This window comes from Tympanuchus pallidicinctus, unplaced genomic scaffold, assembly GCF_026119805.1.
Source record: "Tympanuchus pallidicinctus isolate F22 unplaced genomic scaffold, pur_lepc_1.0 scaffold22, whole genome shotgun sequence".
NCBI lineage: Eukaryota > Metazoa > Chordata > Aves > Galliformes > Phasianidae > Tympanuchus > Tympanuchus pallidicinctus.
Genome location: NW_026294739.1, coordinates 27210510 through 27221848, shown reverse-complemented (window position 1 = coordinate 27221848; position 11339 = coordinate 27210510). Strand labels below are relative to the sequence as shown.

The 11339-nt window shown below is 41.7% G+C and overlaps 1 protein-coding gene across 2 annotated transcripts in view; it reads left to right on the top strand.

The window, feature by feature from the left end:
* Window positions 1-4067: 4067 nt before the first annotated feature.
* CDH13 (cadherin 13) overlaps window positions 4068-11339 on the top strand; it is a 433086-nt gene continuing 425814 nt past the window's right edge. Inside the window, exon 1 of one of the 2 annotated variants that reach the window (XM_052685881.1) lies at window positions 4068-4225. In XM_052685881.1, coding sequence (XP_052541841.1) covers window positions 4181-4225 — 45 coding nt within the window. In that variant the 5' untranslated portion in view covers window positions 4068-4180. The remainder of the gene's footprint in view (window positions 4226-11339) is intronic. The other variant, XM_052685882.1, reaches the window with a different exon arrangement.

The following is an 11339-nucleotide window of genomic DNA, read 5'->3' as shown; positions in this document are numbered from 1 at the left end:
AAAACCCATTTACTATTCTGGACCGTGGGGTGGGATGTAGAGAAATAACAGTAGACAATGCATTCAGCAGTCCCACAGGTTTTATAGAAAGCTGCATTAATGCCAAGTTTTCTGTTGCTAATGAGCATAAGAAATACTTGTAGGAGAGGTACTATGGAGGTACTGGGTAAGGTACATAACAAAAAGCTGTGGACTCACCTTCCAACTGCAAAATTCCTATTTTCATGTTTTCGTGATGCCTTCTCAAAGATAATTCAGCTGCATTAAGGCTGAAAATCCCTATCCAAACATATTTTGGCAGAAAACCACAGTGATTTAAAACACATTCCTTAACTGCTCAGCTAATTTAACTCCAGTGCAGTCTTCTGAATTTCGGTCCTCCGGAACAAAACATTACTGCAGCTGGTTACTTCATTTCTTCCTGCTTGAGAACCTCAGGCACAAGATGAGATTTCACTCTTGCTATAGATTCCAGCTCTAGTCAGGTATATTTACTAGAACTCCTTGGCCTCAGGAAGTGGTGGTGGCTCTGTAGGCATAGCAGTGCCAAGTTCGATGGATACAGCAGGTCAGGCTTGTTTTCTTCTCTTCCCTGGCAGTTCTTGGAGTGAACTCAGCAGGATTTCAGAAAGCCCTAACAAGCGTGTTTTTCCTAATAATAAGGTCAATGTCAAATATGCTGCAGCTAAACTCACTCTCAAATTAGTTTGCTTAAATGCACTTCTGTTCCACTCTACACATGCCCTATCTTTCCTAAAATAAATCTGACCATACCTATTCTGAGGGCCAGCCACTGTTCAGAAAAGGATTGAGTTGTCTTGGACTCATTGTGCTTCCACATTGGAGATGTGCTCTTTTTGTTCCTTCTGTCCTTGAGACATGCTTACAAACTCCCAGTTGCTGCCCTGTGCTATAGTCTTTTTCCATACTTGAAGGAGTCAGAAACTGCAGTATGGTGTTGCAGCCAGGAGCATATAGATTGCCAGTGCTTCAGCAGAGGAAATTAGTCCCTCTCTCTTGCGTCCAGGCTTCATACGTGAGTCACTTTAACACAAAAGTGAACTTCCCTTCCCTTGTTCTTCTGATAGATTCATGGTAGTTAATCGCCAGCTTTTACAGACAGAGTCAGGGCACTCATCTTCCAAAGGTCAAAAGGCATTTCTGGCAGCACAGAGGTGTTTTGCTCCATAAAGTCCCTCCCTCATCCACTAATGGGTCTATCTCTGGCAATACCCTATGTGCTGCAGGCAATTAGAACTGTCCCTATTAGCACCAGCTCAGCATTAGCCTCTACTGCCAGAGCACACCGAGGAAAAAGGAGTGAGCTGCAGTGTCAAATTGCCTAAATTTTTGTAAGTGAAAAGGGTGGCATCTCATATCTAAAGACTACAGTGCATGTTACAGCCATCAGTTAATTTAGGCTTGGATCCAGAAAAGGTATCAGCAGGAACCTTCTTCCTTCACAAACCAAAACCCATTTCAGTCATTGCTTAAAATTGCCTCACAATTTACATCAGCAGCCAGTGGGCAAGAGAAGCACAGCTCACCATAAAAGCCTTTAAAAGCAAAGGGCTGAACCCCAGAGTTTCTCTCTCTCGACTAGACCCTAAATCCTGCACTGCAGGGGATTCACTTTCTGAATTAAACTCCACCAGCTTTTCATTAACAGTGTAATTAGCAGAGATGACCCTGCTCCTTCTGGGAGCCTACCTGTAACAAGCTGTTGCCTTGTGCTGGCTCTCGGGGCTGATTTCTGCCTGCTGGAGGTTCCTGCTGACCCAAGCTCAGCTGCAGTCAGTGCCCAGGGCTGCCATCACGCAGCACAGAGGCCTTTCCCTGGAGGCGCTCGGACCCTGCAGCCATAGCTCTGAGGCAGGCCATGCGCTCCGCCATATTGGACCTGGCAGCTTCTTGCAAAGGCCTGCAGCTGGAGGACCAGTTGAGGAGAACTGGAGGTAAGAAGTTAGCAAATTATTTTTCTAATAGCATGCTGGCTTTCCAGTGGAAGGTCAGGGGCTGGCCCCAAGTCCCCTGGGGCTGTACTGTAACGTCCTGTTACAGAGGCTGGAGGCAGCAGGTCCAGCATGGCTTCTCGCGGCTGTGGCAGCACAGGAACAGCTCAAACCTGCCTTTCCTTTCCCGCCCTCCTTCGCGGGGTGGTCCTTTCACTGTGTGGTATCTCACATTGAAGCTAACTGCTAACAGCTGCTCAAATCTTGCGTTGCCACAAGCATTACTCTGGAGTGAATCACTACAGTGCAGCTTTGTATTTTTTTATACCTGTGTATTAATTAATGACTCTTTTTCCTGCGAAACAAGATGGCGATCTTTTGTTTCTCTCAGCCGCCACCTACTTCTGGTTGGTCTGGAAACTCACTCAGCTGTTTGGCTGCAGTTGTGGGGTTCCATAAACTGTCCAAATCCCAGTGGTCCCATCGAGGCTGTGTGGTTTGTGATCCACAGCCCTGGGAAGGCTGAGCCCTGCAGGGATCCCAAGGCTGCTTGGTAAACTTCTAGGGTGCTTCTCCTAAGGCTGGGGTTTATGCTATGAGGGAAAGCTGAGACTTTAAAGGAGCAATGGGAAATGGTTGGTCACTTTTTTTAGTCATAATTTTTTTTAAATTTTGCTCTTTTTACCAAGCAAAGCCTGGTAAAGCTTTCCTTAGCCAACTACAAAAGAGGAAAAAATAAAACAAACCCCCCCCCCCCAAAAAAAAAAAAACAACCGAAAAACAAACCTGCTTTGATGTATGTGTCTGAATAGTGATCTGTCTTGAGTGTTTATTGATCCTCAGCTGTGATTAAGATACTGGAAGAGAGTGCTGCATGTGAGGACCTAGATGTGAAAGACAGTATTTACCTTCATTTTTTGTCCAGTTCGTAAGTAAAATACGTGAGCCGTGAGCAGTAGACTAACAGTAGTTTTGGAAGCTATCAACTTACATTATTCACTGCAGGGAGCTCCTGCTGATGCTGAGGAACTCAAAGTGGCTGGCAGCTTCTCTGAATGCATGTACTTTCCCATCTGGCTGCCTGTCCTCTGCTCCCTGTATCTCTGCTCATCTTCATGGGTTCAGCAATCACCCGTGGTGGGGCAGAACAGGGTGTGATGGCAGCCAAGTCTGCCAGATGAGCAAGCAAGGGAAAAGTGTAAAGTCAGAAGAAAAGAGGAGGGTTGAGATAATACTGAAGGTGGGGGAAGGGTACTGCTAAATAACCCCGGTGACTTCAAGAAGACAGAAAAGGGCAGGTGCTGTCCTTTTTTGTGTTGTGACAATGGGGAGTGGCAGGAGAGGAGGAGCTGAAAATGTTCGAGTTGGGGGAATTAAACTGCAGTCTGTGGTCGATCTGTTGGTGCTACTTGGTTGCAACGCAACCAATCCAGGCAAAGCTTGTTCTTGAGACACCAGGTTCCCTCTTTCAAACAAGAAAAGTTTTTGTAATTGAAGGATATGCACCTTAGAAACTTTGTCCTAGATTCAAGTACATTTAATCAAAAGCCAGTCCTGCCATTACCTGAGCAGTTAATAAAATCTATTGCTATATGATGGATTTTTTCTGCAGGTTAGAATTGATCTGTCTTCATTGTGATTTGTGAGATTGAGGGGAAAACATAAAATACAATCTGTATTTCTGCTCCTGAGGCTTAGAAGTAACTAAAACTGCAGTGGTCTTTTTTTTTTTTTTTTTTTTTTTTTTTTTTTTTTTTTTTTTTTTTTTTTTTTTATTTATTGAAAATAAAGCACACCTTATTAACATTTTAATAAAGAGAACATCTTGGCAGCACTGCTCAGAGTTCCTCTTATTCCTCTCTGCAATTCAATTCTCTAAAAGGGAAAATAGTGTTGAGATCTGCAAGGTGTGATTTGTTAGACTGAAACTAAACACAAATACACCAAAGCAAAATGCTTTCTAAAGGTGCTGTGTTTGTGAGAGGTGCTTGCCCAATGTGTGTGATGCAAAATGGGGATGCTTTGTGAAGAAATCATCCTTGTAAAGCCATTGGTTCTGGTCATCAGACTCTATCCAATGCTTTAGTGATGATGCTGCTGATCTATTTGGGAAGTTGGCTGGCTCTCAAGGCAGAGTCTCTTCTCAAAGGCTGTTTCACAGTGAAAATATGCTCAGTGCAGCCGAGTGCATGAATGAAAAAGCCTCTGGTACGTTCTAGTCTGGCAAAATGCAGCACAAAACTCAACTTACTCTGTCCTTTCTGCTGTCCCAGGTAAGAAATGTGGGTTTTTTTGTTCCTCTTCTTTCTCTTGTGCATTTGGATTTGAAAGTATTTGTAATTCACGTCTGATTTGTGTAATTATATATTGCTTGAATTACTGTTGAAAGATGCAGGATCTCTGCTACAAGCCAGTTGCTAGGAATGTAGTATCTCATAGTTGCCTGATTTACAATTACAAGAAATTTGCTGTATGATATACAGCATTTTTTTGTTTCCTTTCAGAGAGGGGGGGGGTGGGGGGGGGAATCTTTCAAGTGTCTCGGTAGCAGCTGCAGCAGCAATATTTTCTGTCATATCAAATGCTGCAACTTTGATTTGCCTCTTTCCTCTGTGGCTTTTGCCGGGTAGTAGGCAGATAGGCTGTTATAGGCAGCCCACTTTATTTATTGCTTTTTAAAAACGGGAGGGGAGAATGCAGAGGAAAAATAAAATCAGACCTTGCAAAAGGCTCCCTTCCCGTACTCTCTCCTGATAGATGTGTATTACTGTTAATGACTTACTATGTAGCCTTTCTCTTATTAAATGTAACAGATCCCCCTCTGCCAGAAAGCAGAGGAAAAAACACCCAGCCTTAAAAACACAGAGCTGCTAAAGCCCCGCTGCTGCTGTCTGTCAAAGCAAAGGGTCTCGCAGGGCTTTGACTTCTCAACACCTTCTGGTTGCTCTCTTTTCTTCTTGCTGCTGTTTCAGGGCTTACTTTTTGGAAGCTCTGGGGAGGTTTGCGAATCCTTTGTTGTCCAGCATAAATGCCTCTTTCTTTCTTTTGTCTTAGGAGCTTTGTAAACTCTTGCATTTAGTGATGGTGGCACTGGCACCCTGTGCTCTGAGTGGAGATAAAAGTTAATTCCTTTTTGACTGGTGACCGAGTGGTTTTGTTAACCCTTAGGGATTTGGTAGATTTTAGTGTCAAAGTAGTGCTGGGATTCCTGAGTCTGTGCACTGGTGCTTGTGCAACTGCAATCTCCAGAAAGAATTTAATTTGCTTTTCCAAAATAGAAGAAAGAGCAGAGAATGGTGAATGTTGGAAGAGCTCTGCTGCTGAGAGGAGGCACACCAAGGGTGCTTGTGTAAGTGAGCAGCAGTCATGTGAACTATAACAGACAAGCTGTGGGTCTGGGTGGGCATACTTGAGTCCTGGCTGAGCCTGATTTGGAGGACAGGCACTGGTGGGTGGTTGAAGCTGCAAGGCAGTGAGGCACTCCGTGATCGGAGCTCATGTGAGCAAGCACAGAGGCATTTGGGTGGGCTCAGGGTTACAGTCCTGCTTCAGTGAGTGCAGTAAATGAAAGCAACTGCTTTTGGGCTGTAGGCACGGTGCCTGAATGTACTGGAGAAGGATGAGTTTGAGGTCCCAGAGCAGCATGTATGCGGAGTTTCTTGCAGGGCCACCCCAGCAGCTGGGGCCGGGGCTGTGTGTGTATGTAAGGGGGATCCCCAGCATGCAAGCTACCACCCAGGGAAGGCTGAGAGCCTCTGGGATGAGCTAGGGGTGTGCAAAAGGCTTCTGCAGAGAAGTTGTTAATGTGGGCTGACACCCAGGCTGGGCAGACAGCAGGGCTGGCCATGGGAGGCAATATGTTTAGGGAGAGGGGGCACCTGGTAGTGGGGTAACCAGGGGGTACACCAAGCTGGTGCCCCTGACCTTGGGCTTGAGCCCCCCTTGATGAACTGCAGTTTGGTTGGTATTCTCCGAGACTTGTCTTTTCTTGTTCTTATTTTTCTTTTCCTTTCAGTTTTCTTCAGCTTGAGTTTGGATTTTTTTTTTTTTAAGGTCCCTTGTAGGAAAATGTTTATGATAGAGGGGGGGACAGACTTCTAAGACCTAGTAAACCACATAGCCCGTGTTTTTATTTTTTATTTTTAGTTTTAATACCAGTAATCACTTAAAATTTGACGAAGTGCAGAACCCTGGATTCTGCAAACTGTTTATCTCTGCAGTCCATTGATAACTTTCAGCAGTACTTCAGAGTTGCTGTTCTTGCTAGGCTGAGGCAAGTCTGAGTACCCGCAGGGCTCAGCTTGTGGAGCTTTAGCATTGCTCTGTATTTATGTGTTTAAACCACACCCCACTTTATTAGCATGTGCAGATTCATTTATCAATGCCTAGACATGGTAATTTAACACAGTTCCAAGTTCACTTTATGTATTGTGTCTAAGAGTAAATGAGTTGAGGAATGAATTAGTTGTAATAAGCAAATGTACATAAATGTGTCTTCAGGAGTGAGGATGCTGAGTGTTGACAGGTTACAGTACGAAGTGAAAATGATGACATTTTAGATAAAGAAAAAAGGGAATTACTGAAATGCTGCTCAGCTTTTCTCTTTGACACACCACATGCACAACTTGCATGTGACAGGAAAAGTAAACAGAAGAATGTGAGAAACAACATACTAAACAAATGCAGCCATCTGGCTGCATAGTAGTTGTAACACATTTTGGGATTTCTCATAAGTTTTCTTTTTTATTTTTTTTTCCTCAGTAGTAGCAATAATGATTGCTATAATACAGTGCTAGTGGAACAAGAAAAGCTCAATTTTGATAAAATGATTTCTGAGCAATAGCAATCTAGTAATGCAATACTTTCTGTGGAAGCAGAGGATAGGAAGAACTTCATCTCAGAGTAATGATGACAAAGTTTACAGTGTACGAAAAAGTCTCAGAGATATCTGGTGAGATTTTGAGAGCATGAACTGAAAGTAATGGAGCATGAACTGAAAATAATGGAATGTTTATGTGTTTCTGTTCTTCTGATATATATATTTTTTTAAATTGAGGATGTAAAACTTGTAACTTCTGGTCTGTGTGTTTTTAATCTGCATTTAATTCAGCTGTATTTGTTAAATCTAGAAAACTCGTCTTTCAAAGCCATGAAAGGATAAAGATATTAATGGGGCATCAGTTTTTCATGTACACATGCTCAATGGGATGCATTGTTGATTAAAAATTGTATTAAACAGGTGGTTGATAAATATTTTTATTTATCAGAGGCTTAGCCAGCACTATTACTGACAGTTTGTCTGCGTTCACCAAGAGGAAAACTGAGCGTTAACTGAAGTAGTGGTGTAAGATATGTTTCACACCCTTAATTCATGATCACCAGTAAAACTACAAAGCTTATCTACAATATGCAGCTTTATTGATCTGAAGTTGACAATCAAACAGAGTATCCTCTGGTAGTTTGTGCATATCTCTATAAAACGTGCAGTTAACAGTAAATACCTACAGATTTGTGAATCTGTTGAGTCAGGTTTGTTTTCTGTGTGTTTTCCCAAGGAATATTTCCTAAGGCCCATGTAGAATGTTTTTATTTTTCTAAAATGAAACTTGTTCCGAGCTTTGTATGCTTTGTGTTTCATGCAGGCAGATGAATTCAACACAACATTTTTGAGTGAAGCTTGGACGAGGGGAGGAAAAGCAATTTTTGATGGCCTTAACTGTAACTGTGATGTTCTGCTGGGTTGTAATTAAGTGAATTGGGTAAAATGTGTAGATTTTACAAGCTTGTCTTTATAGTGAATAGAGAAGATTAGTCCTAAAACTGTCCACAAATGCATAGACCACACTGCTGCATTCTTAAGCTTTCATTTTTTCAAATTTCTCCAGAAGAGGGCTCCATGCACAGCCTGAAAGCTGACACAAAGGTACTGAAAGCAAGAGGAATTTACCAGCTTCATGAAAAAGGAAAATTCTTGCTCACAGTGTCTCTTGGAATAACGTTAATGATTATGCTGAAATTCAGACCAAATGTTTCCCCTTTGTATCTTATTGGTACTTACTTTAAGATTACTTATGATTGCAGAATTCCAGAGGAAAAGCATCCTGTTTCTGTTGTGCTGTATCTGAGTTGTTAGAAGGATGATTTTAGAAGCATTAGTGAAATTCCATTGCCGATTGTTATGTAAAATGCTTCGGTATTGTCGAGAATTCTGTGAACAGGCCATCTCTTATTGGGTTGTGTAGTCAAAGATTTTCTTCTGCAGTATCTCATTCAAAAGATGATGTCTCCCAAGCACAGAACCATTCCAGCAGTTGTGCTCTACCATTTGTCACATGGTGCCTTGGAGGGAAGGTTGGCCCCTGCTGAGTTCGTCTCCTGATGGGCAACAGCTCTAACCATTGAAAGCTGTTCTTATCCAGATATGACCAGACTCCTTACTGCCAAACAAGGGGGATGTGCTATGATAGATGAGTGAAACTACTCATGAAATTCTGTGAGTTATGGCATTACAATTAAACCTGCATTTCTACGTACTACTTGAGATGCTATTTTTCTATTCAAGAGGGAGTTCAGACAATGTATTTTGTTACTGATAGTCAAAAATAGAAAAAATGTAATTCTGTTGTATGCGATGTGTGCCCTAATCCATTGGAGGGTGTTGACTTGATCCTTAGTCATTTGTCAACTAAGAAATGAGCATTTCTAAAAGGTATCTCAGTAGTCTAGTGCAACAGGAGATATTAAATCTATGTAGATAGCAACTGTGGTGACTATTCAAGAAGATATTAAGCTCTGTCTTTCATTTTCTTCCTGTTAGTGACTAGATAAGTAGGCTTTTAACATTTTATTAATATGTAGAGACAAGCTAGAAAACAGAGTTACTAATGTTGAACTCTTCCTGCATTACTGTGTGGAGGAACATCTCTTGCCTTTAGCTGCTGGGATGTACTTGCATGCGTGTGAAAGTTATGGACTCAGACATCTGAGTCCCTAAACCAGCATAAAACTATTGGGAAGGAGAAGAGCCCTGAGACTTGAGACTGAAATATGAGGTTAGTGAGTGGTGGTGGGGCTTCAGTCATTTCATAGAAATCCCTTCTTCCTTCCCTCTTTGACAGACACCAGCACCAAATCCACTTTCTTAGTGTATCTCTAGTATTCTAACCAATGTGAAGAAAAAAAGACAATCTACCATGCATGCTGGAGAGGAGACAGAAAGGAGGATAGGCCATGCTCAGAAGACTAAGTGGGACATGCATGGTATTTGGTAACTCTGGGTGATGCCAGATTTCTTGGTCACAGTTACACGGTCACACTGTGCCCTGCCCTGATCGCTAGATGAATGGCACTGTTCTCCTGATGGGAGGCTGCTTTTCTGTTACTTTGTGTGTCCTGCAGCTAGTAGATACAAATCAGTAGGATATTAAAAACTAAAGAGGAGTGGAAAAATAAGATTTGCTTTATTAACCACTGTTTCATTATTCAAAGGTCTTGGAAATTTGCCTCCTGCTTGTTTCAGTGTGGAGTTATGATGTGAACTGTATTCTCTATCAGGTGGAAACATCAGATTCTTTAAAATCCTTACTGTTTTCTATGTAAGGTAGTCATTCCAGTGCTAACTTATTCAATATTCTACTATGTTTTGCATCATTAATTTTCCTTGCTTGAAAAAAAAGGGGGAAGGGGGAATTTCAGATTTGGTTTGATGGAGCTGGTTGGAACAGACTAAAATAAGTATGTGCTATTAAGAGTGGGGAGGAGTGAATCTTTTCAGCACACAGCAGTCTATCAGTATCTCTAACCACTTGGAAAAGCTGATTAAAGTATTTAAATAACTACTGATATCTGTGAACATCCATGTACGGATGTCTATTTTGATATCTGTAAGGTGTTCTGCTTTTTAGGGAGCTGAACATCCACTCTCAAGCTTTTAAAGAGCTCAAATTTCAGCACTCAGATGCAGCTCTCTGGAATTCACAGGTTTCTAGAAAAGCTAATGTTTAATTTCCTGTTGGTAGTACAAGTATATATTTCCAAAAGCCAATGTCTGTGAGTAGTCAGGGCAGATGAACTTTGTGCATAATAAGGACTTAAAATGCTGAAAACCACAGGTTCTAGGCCATTAAGCTGTCACAGCACTTTTAATATGGTATGCAAAGAAATACTTAGAAAGATGGAGCAAATTACAGGTTTACATCTTCAGTTCAGGATATAAGATATGCCCACTTACAAATATTTATGTTATACCTGTGAGATGTTTTCAGCTATTATTATTTGTGTCCTGAAAACTACTGTTGAAGGTTAGCCCTTGTTTCTCCTCTTGAGTTTTGTAGTGAGTGCTCCCTATCTGCTCCAATGCAAAGTCAGCAAGCTAAGCTGGAAACACAGGTGGAGGAGTATTGATGCTGTGCATTAATGGCAGTCTGCCACATGACTGAAAGAACAAATATCCGTGCCACAGATAGAGGGACGATGAATAACTTCAGTTTCAGTTCAATCCACAAAATCGTTGTTAGCACGTTAAGATTTGTTTCAATCACTACGGAGGAAAAGGTATTTTAGAGCATACTTAACACACTGATAATTGGCTCATCTGCTTTATAGTCAATCAATTTCTTTACATTATCTTGGCGTAAGTTGGAATTGTAAGAAGGGTTTCTGCTCAAAGAGTTTTTAAGTAAGGTCTCTCTGAGCAGAGTCAAATGTAGGGGATTTTGAACCCGTTTTGAATTGAATAAATGCTGGTGGCTTTCCCTATAGCCTCCATAAAAAGGAAGAAATGAACTGCTATAAATTAATTTTCTTTATTTAAGATGGTCGTTAAAATGTAATAGGCGCACTTCAACTTTGAGCCAATTAGTGGTATAGTGAGGAACAGAGGAAGTCCTGGGAGCAGTGTTCCAAAAATCTGGAATTATTCCTAGAAAAACTCACAGGCTTTGAGTTCTACTTCCAAATAAGGTACTGGCCATTTCTCTAGAGACACTCCTATGTTTTCCCTGGGGAACCACCTTTTATCAAGCAACAAACAGCTATATCAGAATGTGAGAGCTGAACAGAATACTCCTCTACAGTTGACAAAGCAGGAAATCTAGAGCATCTGGTACTTTGCTCTCAGTGAAAGGAAACAGAATTAGCAATTAGAATTGGATGGGTATTTCCCTCCCCATTAAATCCATTGTTTCTGAGCTTTGTTGGAGGAAGCTGAGCAACTCCAACCATGCTACGTGGCAGGAATGGCACTCAGCTCCAGGTTTGTGTCATTCTGTAGCTAGATAACTGGCCAAATTAAAAGGTGTTCAGTTTGACCTTCTGCCAACATATGATAACTGGCTTTGCATGTGCCAGGAAGTCCTGGATATTATCTGTCATTCTTACCTAAGTGAA